General features: G+C 46.3%; 1 protein-coding gene across 2 annotated transcripts in view; it reads left to right on the top strand.

Moving 5' to 3' along the window:
- The window catches only part of LOC135912890 (uncharacterized), a 125946-nt gene that overhangs the window by 37744 nt on the left and 68193 nt on the right, over positions 1 to 20009 (top strand). For both annotated transcript variants that reach the window (XM_070523783.1, XM_065445469.1), the window contains 6 exons: positions 553 to 699; positions 2062 to 2224; positions 11306 to 11461; positions 15207 to 15360; positions 16602 to 16653; positions 18744 to 18900. In XM_070523783.1, the coding sequence (XP_070379884.1) occupies positions 15208 to 15360; positions 16602 to 16653; positions 18744 to 18900 (362 nt within the window). In that variant the 5' untranslated portion in view covers positions 553 to 699; positions 2062 to 2224; positions 11306 to 11461; position 15207. The remainder of the gene's footprint in view (positions 1 to 552; positions 700 to 2061; positions 2225 to 11305; positions 11462 to 15206; positions 15361 to 16601; positions 16654 to 18743; positions 18901 to 20009) is intronic.

The following is a 20009-nucleotide window of genomic DNA, read 5'->3' on the forward strand; positions in this document are numbered from 1 at the left end:
AAGTACGGCACACTAGCGTTTTTTACACTCCGCCCTCAGCCGAATGCGGCAGCCGTTGAGGGATCGAAACCGCAACTAAGGGCTCAGCAGCGGAAGGCCATAGGCATTTGGTTACGTTGTTGGATGCCAAAGTTGATGGACTACGGAGTAATTTGTATAATTTAGGGTTAACAGCCATTGCACCTGCATCTTAAGTGCGTGAGCGTTTTTGGATATCCTCCCATTGAATTGCTCCCGCCGCCGCATGGAATTTAACCGCTCACCTCGACCTCAGAAGCAGAACGTCATAGCCATTGAGTCACCGCCGCGGTATAGTTAGTCTAGTGTATAGTACCTGATGGGATAACAGCGTCGGTTAGCTATAGCTTTACAGCCGTGCTCCCGTGTACGTGGTCTTACCTTCCGAGTACAGAACGTGGACGATGGTTAACCTCTGGAAAGTGGCGATAGACTCGGCAGCCTTTTCACCGAAGTACGTGTGGACTCTTGTGTAGGCGACCAAAGGAATTATGCGATGTCAGCACAAGACCTGAACGTTTGCCTTGCTCGCAGGTGTCTCCAGAGCACTACGTGGATAATTGGAGGCAAAGAAAGAGGGCTCTTGAAGCCACCTTCAGGAAAATGAGTGGCAGTGCTGAGTGCACCAAGCGTGGCTTCCATAACGACGTGGCGCAATCCTTCGGGCGCAGAAGGCTACAGGCGAGTAGACGTTGCCGCTGCTGCAGAGATTTCTAGCAGCAACCGAGGCGTGACGCATAATTTCTGAAGGCGTTAACCATTTTTAACGATCCACATATTGGTGGCGGATGCTCCCTAAATTGAACAACGGTGAGGTGTTTGTCTGAATTCGAAGGTGGTCAATATGTTTCGCCAGGCCTAAGTCTTGCAGCGGTCAATGCGGAAGGTTTAAAGCCACCGTCTCCACGTGAGGCGTTATTTGCACCCTTGGCGTACCGAAACTCTCGGGAGGGGGGGGGGGCACGTTTGGAATTTACGTTAACCACCAACTACATGAATGCGTCCTCTGCTTAAGGCTTACTTAAAGGCCCCTATAAAAAAGAGACAATTACGAGTCCTGCAGATTTCCAACTACTGCTGCAATGGGATACGCGCCACTAAAAAAAATACAATTGAGCTTTGGGAAATATTGGTGCAGAGGACGTCTAACGGCGACGCATGGCGTCGTTTTTCGTAGCCCTTCTTTTGGAGCCTTAGTTCGAACACCTCGTAAACTAAGGACACCGCGCCATACAGCGATGCGGTTATGAAGTAATTACAATAATGCAATCGATGTTCTAGAAAAATACAACGGCATACAACGGCAGAGGGAAAAGGAAATGCCAGCGTTTTGGGGTCTGACGTCACGTGTGGTGGAGGTGCTTCTCTAATGTCGGCTCTGTTTGTCTTATGTAGGCAACAGGTTCGATGCACAACCATTTCCACCGGCTGGAGTAAAGGCGCATTTTCTTTCCCTGCATCTTGCCTTTCCCTTACGGTGCGTCACCCGAAATATGAAACCATTCTTGCAGATGTTTATTACTTTTTTTAATGACCCCGTTACGCCATATTCAGTATCATGACATTGAGTCACCCCTCATTTTACGCTCCAACCTCGCCGTAAAGAAAAGGACTAGGATCCTCGCTCGTGCACGCGAAGTAATGCGTGCGCATTTAGGAGCTCTATAGGGCGCTTGACACTATAACCCATCGCGCAGTTTCGACGCTTGGCAACTTGCGCGGATCTCTTAGCTTCACGAAGACTCTTGAGAGTTGTGGTTGTCTGCGGATATACTTGCGGGGTCCCAGCTGGCAAGACTGGGCCTCTTCCATTATCCATCACAGACCCGGACTGAGAGGCTCTACGTTCAGGCAATGAGCCGTGTGTATTGCAGGGTTTCGGGCAGTCCAACAGTCCCACTGTAGTGGACGACGGTGACGGCGACGATGGCATTGCAATGGGGAAACTGCTCTTGAACGGTCCTGCTGCTGTCGCAAACAGTGTAGTTCAGAGCTCGAAGTCTGCTAATGAAGTATGTTTTCTTCCTTTTTACTTTCCACTAGCTGCCAGACTGCACGCAGCCAAAGGGCATACCTTTCCCCCGGGTACCTCCTGCCGTACTGGCGTGTGCCCGGGCAGCGGCCAGAAGCACCGGGATTCTGCACTTTCTACAGGCTGCTGCACCGGCGATTTGGTGCCATGCTGACCAACACTGAGGTCCCAAAGGTAAACTTGCTGAAGAATGCCTTGTGACAACGGATCGTGTTTGCACGGACGGCGCAAAGACAGATACACGCACAAGTAGGCGCGCACACATCCACACAGGAAAACAGGAAGCGATGTGTTGTCCTGGCAACCCTGCCTTTGCATTCTTTGCGTTAATGTTTAGTGCTTAATCCTGTAGAGGCAACGAAAATGAAAGAAACTTGAGCCAAGCATCATATTCTTAAGTGTGTTTCTATGACGCACCAATATGTCCGTAATTCGATACTTGCTAAGTATTTTGAATTACTTGTGCTCGGAACCAAACAAGTCGCCACAAAACCTATAGCCACACGAAAGGCGTTTTATCTCCTTTATGAACAAATCTGGTTTTCGTCAAATCGAGCGTCTGCGCGCGGTAAGGCATCGGTGTTAATGCTGTCTCTAGTAAAGCGGGGTGATGCCTGTCAGCGAAAGATGGTGCAAGTGTATATCAGAATGACATGACTAGTACATTTAATGGGTGAACGCATTTGAGCATTCTGTACTCCTCGTGCCAGCGGCATATACTCATGGTGGATGAATGAACAAGAACGGGCAGAGACCCAGTGGCAAGAACCTCGAGAGATTAGATTATGGGGTTTTACGTGCCAAAACCACTTTCTCATTAAGAGGCACGCCGTAGTGGAGGACTCTGGAAATTTCGACCACCTGGGGTTCTTTAACGAGCACCTTAATCTAAGTACACGGGTGCTTTCACATTTCGCCCCCACCGAAATACTGCCGCCGTGGCCGGAATTCGATCTCGCGACCTCGAGCTCAGCAACCCAACACCATGGTCACTGAGCAACCACGACGGGTGACAAGAAACTCGAGTAGACCAAACACAAGAAATTCAGAAATGCCGTTCAACCTCGCAGGCCAGTGAACTTTAAGGCAGGCAAGTAATAGGTAATCGCGTTAATACATACAGGTTATAGGTAATCTATTATACTTTTGTTACGGAGAAGACAAGCTAACTGGCAGGCGGTATATTAACGGTTTAGATTTTGGGCTCTGTGAGCCGCTAGTTAACCCTGGCACATGGCCGTGCTCCCTAATTATCCTGTGGGATGAAAAGTTCGAGGATGCTTAAGGTTCGCCTCTAAAAGTGGAACGACGATAACATTCGAAGGTCCCTGACGGCTTCTCAGGCTTCCGGGCAACTGTAGTTTATGTGCACTTAAAGCTTACCGAGAAACGCCGGCGACGAACGCTATGCACGAAGGCGAGCTTCCTGGTAGAAGGGCAGTTTCTCGCGTTGACCGGTCTACTGTTATTGTTTAGCACTTCCATTATTTCACGCCACGTGCTGTCGGGTTTCTTTTTCATGACACCTGTTTGCGGGCTGTCGTTCTCGAAAATTCGAGTAATAACTTTTTAAAGACCAAAAACAAGAAAGGGGCTGGCAGATGGAATGGCACACTGCGGTATAAACTTTTTTAAACAGGGTTGAAGTACCTCAGACAGGCTGGCCAACGTTTCGATAGGTGGACCTATCTTTGTCAAAGGCGGCCTCGTCATCCTCGGCGTGTTAGTTTTAAAGGGTTAGTGCAGTGACGTCACGTGCGGGTGTTGTCGCTGGCGGCTGGTTTTAAAGAGATTACAAGAGGGAACAGGCGCTGTCGTCCGACGTCTGTGAGCCTCATTCTCAAGACGAAGGGACAAGAGCGTGAGAGTGGGCACGCGGGGAGGAAAGAAAAGAAATGGAAGCAGAAAAAAGGGAAAAAAAGGAAAAAAAGCAGGGGGGAGCCAGGGCCGTACCAAGACACAGACACAACTAAGGGGGGGGGGGGGGGTGAAAGAAAAAGAAAGAGAAAAATGAAATCTTTAAGAAATACGGGGGCTTGGGAGCGTGTTGGGGATGCGAAAGGTTAGGAGGTATTCAGGGGAAGTCGTTGGCGGCATGTTTTTGAGGCATTAGAACGGCCGGTCAAGCAACAGGTCGAGTAATTTTGAAATAGTTAAGGTGGCGACGAGGAGTCTGCGCTGCAATGTGTGGGGTGACTGAAAGGCAGCGGCATGGTCTTTCAAGGGGCACTGCCCCACGCGCTTAACGTAGGTGTCGTTACGGCGGCATCCAGAAGGCGATACTCTGGCTTGAGGCGCCGAAAAAGGCATATTGACTTCGGAATGTGTTGTCGAGGGGGTTTCAAAAAAAAAAGACTAAAAAAAAGGGGGGGCAGGGGGAAGGGGGGGGCGAAATCGGTATAGCAAACAGGAGGGTGACGCGTGCAGAAGCGGGCGCGGGCAAGTGTACATGGAAGAAGGGGATCGTACACTTGGTATAGACGTAAAATCCAGAAAGAGTACATTAAATTGAGTAGTAGGCAGGAAATTTTTTTTTCCTTTCCCTTTCTCCCTCCCTCCCCTTTTTTTTCCTCCGGAATGAAAGAGTAGGTGAGGTTAAGAATTAAAGTTGGCTGGTGGCCTAATGTGTTTTGTGTATTGGTTGATGATATGAGAGTTTCAGATTTAAGTTACAGCTTTTAAAGATTCTAAGTTGCCGCATGCCAAATTAATTCCTGTCGGGTGTAGGCAATTAAACTTGTGTATGAGGTATGATTCCGTGTACTTCCTTTCGCGAGGGGAACGGAAATTTGTTTGTAGTATATAGAGCCTTGCTTTGTCAAACATATGACCATGTTCATTAAAGTGGCTGGCTACTGCTTTGGGTAAATTGTGTTGTGTGTCCGCGCGGTGACCATTGAGTCTTGTATTGATTTGTTGTCCGGTCTCACCTATGTATTGTTTGCTACAAGCGGCGCATTCTAGACAGTAGACTACATTGCTTGATGTGCAGGTGAAAGCCGAAGTTACCTTGTGTGTGTAATTCGACGCTGTACTTTTTACTGTAGTAGTGGATTGAATGTGTTTGCATGTAGAGCACCTGGGGCGACCACAGGGATTGGTTCCCAACTTCTTCTTTTTCTGTAATTTGGCGTGCACAAGAACATCTTTAAAATTAGTGTTGCGTCTGTAGGCTACTCTGGGAGGGTCGGGAAAAATCTTCTTAAGTTTCTGGTTGCTGGTGAGAATCGGGTAGTATTTACTTAGGATGTTATTCACGTTTGGGAGTGCGTTTGAGAATTTAGTAGTAAGAAGAGGCGTTGTTGTTCTTGTGATCTTCGGGCGGGGCTTGAGGACCTCGGCTCGATCAAGTTTGGTTGCAGCGATGTAAGCTGTTTGAAGGTCACTGTTTGGGTGGTTCCTGTTTGATAGCGTTTCTTTAAGGTGATCGAGTCTATCTATGTAGTCTTGGTTTTCAACGCAAATGCGACGTAGTCGTGTGGCTTGGCCTTTAAAGATGCCTTGTTTGCAATGTCTGGGATGGTGGCTGGTATATTCTAGGTACTGTTGTTTGTCGAAAGGTTTCCTATACAGCGTTGTCTTTAGTTCACCATTGTCAATGTATATTGTTGTGTCCAGAAAGTTTATGCGCTCAGTTGAGGATTCTGATGTGAATTTTATTGTTGGGTGAACAGAATTTAGAAAGGATACATATTTATCTAGACTGTCTTGGCCATGTCCCCAGATTATGAGTATGTCGTCTATGTATCGTAGGTATGTGTGGGGCTTGGTAGTGCAGCGCGATAGGAAATCTGTTTCTAGAATCCCCATAAATATGTTCGCGTAGGTTGGTGCAAAAGGCGTACCCATGCTTGTACCATGTATCTGTAGGTAGTAACTCTCTTCAAATTCGAAGTAGTTATGTGTGAGAACTAATTCAAGGAGAGACAGGTAAACTTCAGTAGAGTGCTGTGCACTGTGTTTAGACAGCGTTTGTTTTATCGAAGGTAAACCATCAGGGATTGGAATGTTGGTGTACAGCGCCGTGACGTCTAGTGTTGCGAGAATTGTGTTGTGGGGTAGTGTGCCTTTAGTATTAATGTCTTCTACAATTCTCAGCAGGTGGGGCGTATCTTGTACAAATGACGGAAGTGTTTTCGGCAAGTTACCAAGGTAGTGGTTAAGGAATGTGGAGATGCTCTCTGTCGGGGTGTTGTTGTTTGATACTATCGGACGGCCTGGGATAATAGCAGTGTATAGTTCAGCGGATGGAATTTTATCAATTTTCGGAAGGAGGTAAAAACGTCCCGCAGTTTTGTTGCTTGGTTTAAGAAATTTGTATTCTGATGGTGTTATCAATTCATCAGCCAAAAGTGATTTCAGCCTGTTGGTAATTGTCACTGTATAGGACAATGTCAGATCGTTATCTAGTTTGCGGTAATGTTCTGGGTTGTTTAGTTGTCTGTAAGCCTCGTGCTTGTATTTTTCTATTGGCCAAATAACTATACTTCCACCCTTATCTGCTTCCTTAATAACAATGTCATTCCGGCATTGTTATTTATCAAATCTGAGCTGCCGGAATGACATTGTTATTAAGGAAGCAGATAAGGATGGAAGTATAGTTATTTGGCCAATAGAAAAATACAAGCACGAGGCTTACAGACAACTAAACAACCCAGAACATTACCGCAAACTAGATAACGATCCGACATTGTCCTATACAGTGACAATTACCAACAGGCTGAAATCACTTTTGGCTGATGAATTGATAACACCATCAGAATACAAATTTCTTAAACCAAGCAACAAAACTGCCGGACGTTTTTACCTCCTTCCGAAAATTCATAAAATTCCATCCGCTGAACTATACACTGCTATTATCCCAGGCCGTCCGATAGTATCAAACAACAACACCCCGACAGAGAGCATCTCCACATTCCTTAACCACTACTTTGGTAACTTGCCGAAAACACTTCCGTCATTTGTACAAGATACGCCCCACCTGCTGAGAATTGTAGAAGACATTAATACTAAAGGCACACTACCCCACAACACAATTCTCGCAACACTAGACGTCACGGCGCTGTACACCAACATTCCAATCCCTGATGGTTTATCTTCGATAAAACAAACGCTGTCTAAACACAGTGCACAACACTCTACTGAAGTTTACCTGTCTCTCCTTGAATTAGTTCTCACACATAACTACTTCGAATTTGAAGACAGTTACTACCTACAGATACATGGTACAAGCATGGGTACGCCGTTTGCACCAACCTACGCGAACATATTTATGGGGATTCTAGAAACAGATTTCCTATCGCGCTGCACTACCAAGCCCCACACATACCTACGATACATAGACGACATACTCATAATCTGGGGACATGGCCAAGACAGTCTAGATAAATATGTATCCTTTCTAAATTCTGTTCACCCAACAATAAAATTCACATCAGAATCCTCAACTGAGCGCATAAACTTTCTGGACACAACAATATACATTGACAATGGTGAACTAAAGACAACGCTGTATAGGAAACCTTTCGACAAACAACAGTACCTAGAATATACCAGCCACCATCCCAGACATTGCAAACAAGGCATCTTTAAAGGCCAAGCCACACGACTACGTCGCATTTGCGTTGAAAACCAAGACTACATAGATAGACTCGATCACCTTAAAGAAACGCTATCAAACAGGAACCACCCAAACAGTGACCTTCAAACAGCTTACATCGCTGCAACCAAACTTGATCGAGCCGAGGTCCTCAAGCCCCGCCCGAAGATCACAAGAACAACAACGCCTCTTCTTACTACTAAATTCTCAAACGCACTCCCAAACGTGAATAACATCCTAAGTAAATACTACCCGATTCTCACCAGCAACCAGAAACTTAAGAAGATTTTTCCCGACCCTCCCAGAGTAGCCTACAGACGCAACACTAATTTTAAAGATGTTCTTGTGCACGCCAAACTACAGAAAAAGAAGAAGTTGGGAACCAATCCCTGTGGTCGCCCCAGGTGCTCTACATGCAAACACATTCAATCCACTACTACAGTAAAAAGTACAGCGTCGAATTACACACACAAGGTAACTTCGGCTTTCACCTGCACATCAAGCAATGTAGTCTACTGTCTAGAATGCGCCGCTTGTAGCAAACAATACATAGGTGAGACTGGACAACAAATCAATACAAGACTCAATGGTCACCGCGCGGACACAAAACACAATTTACCCAAAGCAGTAGCCAGCCACTTTAATGAACATGGTCATATGTTTGACAAAGCAAGGCTCTATATACTACAAACAAATTTCCGTTCCCCTCGAAAAAGGAAGTACACGGAATCATACCTCATACACAAGTTTAATTGCCTACACCCGACAGGAATTAATTTGGCGCGCGGCAACTTAGAACCTTTAAAAGCTGTAACTTAAATCTGAAACTCTCATATCATCAACCAATACACAAAACACATTAGGCCACCAGCCAACTTTAATTCTTAACCTCACCTACTCTTTCATTTCGGAGGAAAAAAAAGGGGAGGGAGGGAGAAAGGGAAGGAAAAAAAAGAAAAAAAATTTCCTGCCTACTACTCAATTTAATGTACTCTTTCAGGATTTTACGTCTATACCAAGTGTACGATCCCCTTCTTCCATGTACACTTGCCCGCGCCCGCTTCTGCACGCGTCACCCTCCTGTTTGCTATACCGATTTCGCCCCCCCTTTCCCCTGCCCCCCTTTTTTTTAGTCTTTTTTTTTTGAAACCCCCTCGACAACACATTCCGAAGTCAATATGCCTTTTTCGGCGCCTCAAGCCAGAGTATCGCCTTCTGGATGCCGCCGTAACGACACCTACGTTAAGCGCGTGGGGCAGTGCCCCTTGAAAGACCATGCCGCTGCCTTTCAGTCACCCCACACATTGCAGCGCAGACTCCTCGTCGCCACCTTAACTATTTCAAAATTACTCGACCTATTGCTTGACCGGCCGTTCTAATGCCTCAAAAACATGCCGCCAACGACTTCCCCTGAATACCTCCTAACCTTTCGCATCCCCAACACGCTCCCAAGCCCCCGTATTTCTTAAAGATTTCATTTTTCTCTTTCTTTTTCTTTCACCCCCCCCCCCTTTGTTGTGTCTTGGTACGGCCCTGGCTCCCCCCTGCTTTTTTTTCCTTTTTTCCCTTTTTTCTGCTTCCATTTCTTTTCTTTCCTCCCCGCGTGCCCACTCTCACGCTCTTGTCCCTTCGTCTTGAGAATGAGGCTCACAGACGTCGGACGACAGCGCCTGTTCCCTCTTGTAATCTCTTTAAAACCAGCCGCCAGCGACAACACCCGCACGTGACGTCACTGCACTAACCCTTTAAAACTAACACGCCGAGGATGACGAGGCCGCCTTTGACGAAGATAGGTCCACCTATCGAAACGTTGGCCAGCCTGTCTGAGGTACTTCAACCCTGTTTAAAAAAGTTTATACCAACTTTTTAAAGAAGAATTCAGGACAAGGTACCAGAAACTTAGTTGGTTGCTAATTACACATTATACACGAGAATTTTTCACTCGCGGGACGCTAGTGCCGGCTACGGTGCCGCACGCCGACACGTCATTTTCTGCGACACTGCGTCCTCAACGATATCGCGTGAAAAACAATATAGGGATGCATCGAAGAAGCCCGCAAATTTCGGGCATTGCTTTATTAAAGGACCCGTCCACATTAGATATTATAAAGTTGAAATTAGGCAGGGGACTTTTTAGCTGCACCACTCAGGCATCAAATGGCCTATTAGCGAAAAAAATATTCACCGGAGATTACGGTACTTCCTAATGCTAAAACTTGAGCATCAGCTCTATGCGTGTTATCGTTTCCCTACATATTGAAGCAACGAGTTTGATGGAGGGATATAGCAGAGTCAGCAGTCGTCGAAGTATGATGTGTGGGTCAAGCGCGTCTGCTTCTACAGATGACTCGTCGAAGGTTCCAGTGTAATAGCAGGTGCTGCACGGCTTGCAGAAAGTACTACACAATTCGCATCGCGCATGCAATGAGATTAGAAAACAATCGCAAACCATGACAATCGAAGCAAGCGCGAAAGAGACGAAACGAAACAAACCAAGCCAGCGATAACGAGAGCTGGCACGAGCAGACGATAGTAAGAAACGAGCCGTCCGGCTGAGACCAGATACGAGTACGCGTCGAGCGGTCGGGCGGGTCCGCATGACAACAATTACCGTATGACACCACGCTTCAGTGGTGTCGTACGGTGACTGTTGTCATGCGAAATTGCATGTTGTCATGCGGCCCCTCTGACTGGTCTCCGCCGTTCGCGGCTAACGTAATCGCTCTTTAATTATTTGCGGCGCTCGTTCGCTTGGTTACGCCACCGACGTGGCTGGTGCGGGCGCTCGCTGCAGGGACAAGCGCCTGGGATCTGTGCTCCGAAGGCCGGCGTCTGTGGCAGTGAAACGCCCATTGGCTGCGACGCCACGTCACATACGCGCCTCGACCGAGCAGAGTCCACGAAAGGTCCGCTCTGCTCGCCCAGTGTTGCGTGGAACACGGTTATAGTGAGATCACATGGTCGTGCTATGACGTGTTTATGCAGTAATTACGATAATGCAGTCGATATTCAAGGAAAATGACGTTCTATATTTGAGATTAGGCGGCTATCGAGCACCGGTGAGCTACTTAGAAAGAAATAGTTAAGTAGGTAAGGTTGGTGCTATCATTAGAAAGCAATACCGTTAAAAAGAAATAATTCCAAAAACAGTACCACAGAGTACTCAGGACGACGCCCCTCATTTTGCGCTTCAACCTCGGCGTTCATAAAAAGACTACATCTTTCTCGCGAACATTTGTGATACGTTGTAGTGGCCAGGCGCGTCGGCCTCCCAAAGTTTCGAGGCTTTGGTAATTTGCGCAGATCTTTGAGCCTCACTCGAACTCCGAGAGTGGAGGATGTCTTCGCATGTATTTATGAGGCACCAGCTAGCACGACTGGGTCTCTTCCATAATCCATCTATGGCAGATCCACACTACACGAGGCACTGTTTTCAGCCCATTTCGGGCTGAAAACAGTTGAAAAAGTTTCGGGCACTCGAAGATTCCGACTGTAGTGCGCGAGGGTGACGCGGTGCTCTTTGACATTGCGAAATTTGTCGTCAAAGGTTGGCGGTCTCTGCTGTCAGGTCCTGCCACTCTCGCATACAGAAAAGTTCAAAGCCGAAAAACCCGTTAAAGGTTTTTTTTTATTTTGCCACCATCTTCTGTTTCCAGATGCGCAGAGTCAAGGAGTATCCACCTCACCCGGACACCGCCCCCCCTGTGTTGGTGTGCCCTCGAGCCACTTCAAGAAGCACAGGACTCCTGCACTTTTGTGTGTCACTGCACAGGGCCTTCGGTGCCTTGCTGACCAACACTGAGATCCCAGAGGTACAGTTTCTGAACGGTGACTCGTAGCAAAGCTTCGGAGTGCACACGCATGCACGCACGCACGAACAGAGCGAGACACGAAGTGTTGTGGTGTCCGGTTAAGCATGCACGTTTATTCTTCACGCTTGTGCTTAGCGCTGAATTCTAGAGAGACGACGACAAAAAATAAAAAGGCCGAGCCTCACACACTAGTGTTACGTGTGTTTCTATGTCGCGCCAATGCGTCAGCCATTTCATAGTTGCTAAAATTTTTGGGTGTATATGTATTCGAACCAAATGGGGTTGCTCCTACGGCATGTAATTCCAGTGGCTGGAAGCATTTCTAACTTGAACGGAAATCTGCTGACACCCCGCGGTACAGAAATTACATCGATAAATAATGCTGCTGAACAAGGCGAAAATAAAAGCCCAAACCACAGCTGTACTTGGAAGCTATGGACAGGTTCACAGGAACGTGCAGAACACGCTAGCCAATAAAAAAGCGTTGCTAGAAACCATTGGCTCTTTGAGCTGCAACAATGTCAGTGTCACTCTTTTTCGCTCTCTAAGACCGCCATCACGATACCGATATGTCACGCGCTCTTTAATCTTTCATCGTCTACATCAATGCCTTCGACAGTTATCCCGCGGTTCTCATCTCGAGCATATACACTTACAACAAGCCGAAACCCTAGCATCTCAAAGAGCCACGGAATTGTTGCGCATTGACCGTCATCCCCCCCTAGGCCTATATTAATTGGTGCAAGTTCAATTATGCCACAATTTCAATTCATTTGCCAGCGTTTGGACACCGATAACGACCATCCAGCTAACAACGCAATCACGTGCGCGTTCTCCGATGGAGCAGGGTTTTCTTGAAGATAAAACCTGGTGTACATAAAATTATCAGTTGCAGAATACGCCCCACGTACGCTACAAGTAAACTGCTGCGATGTTTGACGCATAGCAACAAAGCAGACGACCTAGATAACCTGATTGCAAATAATCTGAATTACACGTGTTAGCCATGCAGACTGACCAACCGATCGAGTATCCTTACCTTTGTATAAATCTTAATTAGCTATCAACAACCATCTCGCTAGCTTATGAAACTACTCACACATGCCAAGTGATGTACTCAAGTCAACAATTAATATCAGTTGACATGCGTTGACCGTACTGACAGAAGGGCATGCTGCATTCATCATGGAGAGCATAGTTCCTTTAATAGACAAACCTTTCTATCATTTCCCTGCAGGCTTCCCTAACCATTAAGTGGGCACAATACGGCAAAGTATCACCACGTGAAGAGTTTAGCTTATAATGATTGTGTGACCTACGCGCGCAGGATATGGTTGTCGTAGAGGGCATGTTAAAGCACTTTCTTGTTAAAAAATGGTCTCCAATCCACGATTTGAAGGTGGCTGGACGTCGAAGCTGTAAACAACTAGAACGAGTAGACAATGCGACGTAGGTCAAAAATATTCACGTGGCGACATTCACATGCACTTTACCTGATTATTGGCCCAAGAGGTTTCGACGGCCTGCGACTTGGCTAATGCCGCTACTTCGTGCACCTACAAGGAGCGGATCGGAGAGGAAATAAATTCGCCGCGCCTCGTATGCACGCTGCTCGTCAGCATTCTGGTCACGGCAGAAATAACTTGCTAGGCTGTTTTTTGTCTTACGTATGAAATTGTAGTTACGTCACTCCCTTTTTCGTAAGCTACAGTCAAGCTGCCGTCGCCGAGGAAGCTTCCGCAATAGTAATATGTATAGGGGAACGTCTGCGGCGAGCGCAACGTGCTTCGCATTTCATGTAGGCAAAGGAGAGCCTTATCATAAATTTACGTGGTTCCAGTGCTTGTGTTGAACATGTTCTTTATTGAAACGTAGGCTGTGCTGCATGTCGTACGCATGATTCCAAGTAATGTATGCACTGTTCGCTTCGCTTTGCTGAGTACTTGTAGCCTCTGCCTTACGGGGGTACGAGCGATTGGATTTGGTGATTTCAGGCATAGATGATAGTTTTGTGTAGGCGTTACGCCATGGACAACTTCATTTTAGATCCTTCTTACGTTAGAACTGTTCGTGAAAATAAGTGCCAGAAAGTGATCCCGTTGGACATATTGTTAGTGGTGTCAGCCGGCCATGCGGTAAACTGCAGGCGTAAAAGGAACACGCGCACGTATTCACCATACCTACACACCTGCCGACCTGCCAACTGCGTGAGAACGAATCATGGCAGAGGGAAAAGAAGCGCTAGCGGTATGTTGTATTCTAACGTCGCTTGTGGTGGTGGTCGTGCTTGTCTAACGTCGGCAATCCCTTCGCTGTACATCCACTTTCAGAAGGTGTAATGGTGGCGAATTTATTCCCCCGCATCTTGTCGTTCCGTTCGGGTGCTTCAATCGGAATAAGAAATCTATTCTTCATCTTCATTGCGAAAGCAGCGGAGAACTGGAAACGCAATTTACTCTTTCAGTTCACCCCGTTACGCCGTCTTCAATATCCGCTCTCGTTTATCAGACTTGTGGCGTTCAAACCGCTTATCAGGCCTAAAGTCAAATGTGCGTCCCCAATGTGGATGCCATATGAAAAATATCTCGTTAGCGCAGTTGAGACCTTCCAAAATCATGCAGCAAGATACATTCATTCATCCTACTCATATAACGTAAGCGTATCATCCTTAAAAGAGAGTCGCTCTCACACCGTCGTAAGACATCCAGAGTTGGTCTTCTTCGTATGCTTTTCTACAGTTCACTTAATCGTATGCCATACACCATTCCACGCACCAGAAAAACACAACTCACTGGTCATCTGCTCCAAATTTTAAAACAACGCTCGCACACAACTTCCTTCTCTACATCATTACTTTCTCTAACCTGAACAGATTGGAATGCCCTTACCCCCCCCCCCCCACCTACCTCAGGTTATATCTACAAAGAATCACATCTTCATTGCTTATGCAGCTTCTATTTTGCCATATAAATCATCGTTTCTTGTACAAATTAATCGTCTAACGGGCATTTTCGTTTGTATGCAAGGTATCTGCCTTTTTAGAAATGTTCCACTAGTTATTATGAATTGTCCATGGGCGATGTTTGTTCTGTGTTGCCAAAATTATTAGTTTTTTTTTCTTCTAGTTCACAATATGTCGGCATTATCTATTTGTTGATACAGGGTATCTACAGCATTTCAAATGTCCCGTTTACTGTCGCGTTGAATTGTCGTTGTATGATGTACCCCACCCCTTATGCAACAGCCCTGATAAAGAGGCCTTTATGGAAATAAACTGACCGGACCTGATGCAGTAGATCCACCCCTGGTTTTACGCTTCGACCTAGCCATTAAGGGCTAGAATTTTCACTCGTCTACTTGCAGTAATGCACGTGCATTTAGTAGGCTGAGGCGCATGCCACTATAAGTTATCGCACAGTCTCGACATTTGGTAATTAGCCCGCATCTTTGTTTGGTCCTGGATGCCAAGACTAGGCCTCTTTGATAATCAGTCCATGTGACCCGGTCTACGGGAGGCACTGTTTTCTGGGAATGAGCGCTGTGAATTGCGGTATTTCGGGCAGTCGAAGGTTCCCACTGTGGTGGACGACTGCAACGCGGTGTGCATTGCTATGGGGGAATTGGTCTTCAAACATTGCTGGTATGCGCTGTCAGAGCCATCTGCTGTCGCTAAGAGAATAGTTCGGAGACCGAAGACCCCATAGGTTTCTCTTTCTTTTTCTTTCCCTTTATCTTTTGTTGCCAGAATGCGCCGAGCCAAGGAGTATCAATTTTACCCGGGCACCACCCGTTGTATCGCTGAGCCCTCGGGCAACGCCAACAAGCAGAGGACTACTGCGCTTGTATGCTTGGCTGCAGAAGGATTGGGTGCCTTGCTGACCAACACTGAGGTCCCAAAGGTACGCTTGCTGAAATGGTGCCTCGTGGCAACACATCGTGTTTGGACTGACGTCGCAGATAAGACACACGCACACACGATCAGAGCGGTACGCGAAGAATTGTACGTTCCTCTTAACCCTGTCTCTGCAATCTTAGCGCTAATGTGTTGTGCGGAATGCTATGGTGATTACAAGAACAACAAAAAGTCGAGCCTAAGTGACTATTCCTACGTGTGCTTCTATGTCGCATCAGCATGTCGACAATTCGATACTTGCTGGCTATTATCTTGACCTTATGCATATCGGGCAAAAGTCTCCTCGTGGAAAAATATACTGCGGAGCTCTTTTCGGTTTAAATCGGGAATGGTATATTTGAACCGTATTATTATTCAGTAAAAGCGAAGAAACGTCTGGAAACGTGATGCCTCAGCTGACCCCAAAAGTTTGCAAGGCAACTGATAAAAACAAATTCGGCCGTTTATCGTATTTCGTATCCCGCTGCTGAACAGCTTTCCCTGCCTTAGGAAACACGGTATAGTAAGGTTACAGAACCATATTATGATGTGTTTGCGCAGTAATTGCGATAATATAGTCGAGATTCGAGGAAAATGACTTATTATTTGTGACGTTGGGCGGCTAGGGAGCACTGCTGAAATACTTAGAAGGAAATAGTTAAGTTGGTAAAGTTAGTGTTATCATTAAATAGAAATACCGTTAGAAAGAACTAACGCCGATATGGGTACTAGAGAGTACTCATGGTGGAGCCCCTCGTATTACGCTTGGACCTCGCCGTTCAGAAAACGACTACAGTTCTCACTCATAGGCTTGCAGTAATGCTCGTACATCGAGGAGCCTTAGGCACTTCTCACTGCAACTGATCGCACAGTTGGGACTCTTGGTGATTGGCACGGATATTTGAGCTTCACTGAAACCCCGAAAGTGGAGAGTGTCTTCGCATGTATTTAGGATGTGCCAGCTAGCACGAGTGGGTCTCTTTGGTAATCCATCTATGACAGTCCCACACTACATGAGGCACTGTTTTCAGCCGATGAGCGCTGTGTATTTGCAAAGTTTCGGGCACTCGAAGTTTCCGACGGTAGTGGACGACGGTGAGGCGGTGCGCTTTGAAATTGCAAAACTGGTCTGCAATGGCTGACGGTCTCTGCTGTCAGGTATTCCTGCTGCCGCATACAGAATAGTTTAAAGCCCAAAGACCCAATAAAGTGATCTTTTTTTATTTTGCCACTATCTTCTGTTGCCAGATGCGCAGAGTCAAGGAGTATCCACCTCACCCGGAAACCACCTCCTGTATTGGTGAGCCCTCGAGCAGCAGCCAGAAGCAAAGGACTCCTGCACTTTCATGTGTGGCTGCACAGGGCCTTCGGTGCCTTGCTGACTAGTACCGCAATACCGAAGGTACGCTTGCTGAACGGCGACGCGTAGCAAAGCTTCGGAGTACGCACGCACGCATGCACGCACGAACGAAAAACAGGGAAACACGAGGTGTTGCGCTGTCCGGTTAACCGCGCACGATTATTTTTCGCGCTAGTGTTTAGCGCGAAATTATAGAGAGACGATGACAAAAAAAAAGGGGGTCGAGCCTAACACACTACTGTTTCGTGTGTTTCTATGTCGTGCCAATGTGTCGGCAATTTCATAACTGCTGAATTTTTTCGGTGTGTACATACTCGGTACCAAATTCGGTTCCAACGGCATGAAATTCCAATGGGCGGCAGCGTTTATAGCTGGAACGAAAATCTGCTGACACCGTCCGACACACTAACGAAATCAATAAATAATGCTGCAGGAGATGCTGAAGAAAGCGAAAAGAAAAAACCCAACCCACAGCTGAATTTGTAAGCTGAGAACAGGTTCACAGGAACGGGAAGAGCTAGCTAGCCAGTAAAGAAGCGTTGCTAGAAAACCTTGGTTCTTTGATTTGTAACAACGTCAGCGTCAATCTTTTTCGCTCTCTACGACCGCTATCACGATACCGGTATGTCTCGCACTCTACACTCTTTCATAGCCTACATCAATGTCTTCGGCACTTACCCGCGGTTCTCATTTCGAGCATATACACTTACAACAAGCCGATACGCTAGCGTGTCAAAGAGCCATGGAAGAGTTGCCCATTGACCGTCATGGCATAGGCCCGTATTTATTGGCGTAAGTTCAATTGTGCGATAATATTGTTTCATTTGGCAGCGTTTGGACACCTTTCACGACCATCCGGCAAATAACACAAATCAACTTCGCGTACTCCGATGCAGCTGGGTTTTCTTGAGGATAAATCGCGGTGAATATAAAATTATCACTGCAGAACAGAGAAAAATCTAACGCGATAGGAGGAATAGGCCCAACATACGCCACATCGACTACAGGGTTAAATAAACTGTTGCAATGTTTGACGCATAGCAAGAAACGAGACAACCGAGAAAACCGCATTGCAAATATTCTGAATTAATTAAACCGGGTTGCCAGATTGACAAACCGATCAAGTAACATTACCTGTGTATGAATCGTAACTATTCACAGTCATCTACATACATATACCCAATAAAGAACTCGATTCAACAGTTATTGTCAGTTGATATGCGCTGACTGTACTGAGGGAAAGATATTCTTCATGGAGAGCACAGTTTCTTTTATAATCAAACCTTTCTATCCTTTCTCTGCGGGCTTCCCTATCCATTAGGTAGGCACAATAGGGCAAAGCATCGCAACCTTTGTAGTTTATTTTATAATGATTGTGGGACCTACGCGCGCGGGTTATGGTTTTAGTAGAGCCCATATCAAGGCACTTTCTTTTGAAAAAATGGTCTCCAATCCCCGATTTGAAGTTGGCTGGACGTCGAAGACAATGCGACGTAGGTCGAAAATATTCACGTGGCGCAATTCACATGCACTTTACCCAATTATTAGCCCATGAGGTTTCGGCGGCCGGCGACTCCTAGAAGGTGCCGCTACTTCGTGCACCTACAAAGAGTGGACGAGGGCGGAGAGAAATTCGCCACGCCTGTACGCTGCTCTTCAGAACTCTCGTAACAGCGCAAATAACTTGCTAGGAGGGTTCTTCCCTTACGTAGAAAATTTTAGTTACGTCACTCCCTCTTTCGTAGGCTACAGTCAAGCTGCCGTCGCCGACACAGCTTCCGCAATAGTAATTTTTACAGGAGAGCATGTGCGGAGAGCGCTACGTGCTTCGCATTTCATGTAGGCAAAGGAGAGCATAATCATCAATTACGTGTTTCCAGTGCTTGTATTGAACATGCTTTTATCGAAACGTACGCTGTGCTGCATGTTCTGTCAGGACCATCTGCTGTCACAAACATAATAGTTCGAAGACCGAAACCCAATGAAGTGTCTTTTCTTTTATTTCGTCTTCCGTTATCTTTCATGGCCAGTGTGCGCCGAGCCAAGGAGTATTCATTTCACCCGGGCACCTCCAGCTGTACTGGTGAGCCCTCGGGCCGCATCCACAAGGAGAGGAATACTGCACTTTCATGTGTGGTTGCAGAAGGACTGGGTGCCTTGCAGACCAACTCTGAGGCCCCAACAAAGGTACGCTTGCTGAATGGTGCCTTGTGACAACAGATCGTGTTTGCACGAACGGCCAAAACAGACACACCCTAACACACGATCAGAGGGGAACGCGAAACCTTGTGCGTTGCTGTTGCCCCTGCCTTTGTAGTCTTCGCGCTAAGTTTTTGCACCGAATGCTATACCAACGACAACCAAAAAATATAGCCTGACTGACTGTTCTTATATGTGTTAATGTGTAGGACCATTATGTATCATCAATGTGTCTACGATTAGACATTTCCTTGATATTGGTCTGCACTTACGCTGATCGGGCAACACTATGCTCTTGGAAAAATGTACTGCGAACCTCTTTTTTGTTTAAATCGGAAATGCAATATTGGAGCCGTATTAGTCTTTGAATGAAAGCGAAGAAAAGTCTAGAAATTTGATCCGTCAGCTGTCCCCTAAACATTTATTGCGTTTATGCGTGGTTTGATTAGTATAAGTTCTCCTTTCTTGTTTTCGTCATATTCTATGAAACCAAATAGCGCAGCGCGTGGTGAATTGCCTCGTCGGTTCCACGTGTTATGGAAATGCGGCTAAGCCACTATTTATTAGCTTACACTACTGTCATAAATCTTACTCATCCTTCTAAGATTGCCGTTAGAAATCCCCGCTTGATTAACACAATGAAGATGGTGTGGTTCCTATTGTAGAAGAGCAATAGTCTTATAGTCTTATTGTAGAAGAGCAATATTCATATTGCATTTCTCTGGGGTGAGAAGTTTGTCTATGGTTGCATGCAGGTATATTTATCAATTGTGAAACACTTCCCTCTGATTTGTCGTATGCCCACCTAGCTGACCCACTGGATACGGAGCTGTGCAGCACAGAACGAGGACAGGATTTCGCGAGCGAAATCCTGTCCACGCATATCGACACGCATTTCGCGATCGAAATCGATTCTGCAATGAATAGACTTTACGAAGGAGATGATTTTACAAGATACTTTTTTTCATGTTTTACTGCCAGTAATACGACGATCACAGTTATTGTCTCGGTGTTTGTTGTTTTGCTCTCTACTTTTTGGTCTTTGGTCTTTTCTGCACAGCAGTTGTCATACCCTACGCGTGATTTCAAAGAGCTCA

This window comes from Dermacentor albipictus, chromosome 8 (assembly GCF_038994185.2).
Source record: "Dermacentor albipictus isolate Rhodes 1998 colony chromosome 8, USDA_Dalb.pri_finalv2, whole genome shotgun sequence".
Classification (NCBI taxonomy): Eukaryota; Metazoa; Arthropoda; class Arachnida; order Ixodida; family Ixodidae; genus Dermacentor; species Dermacentor albipictus.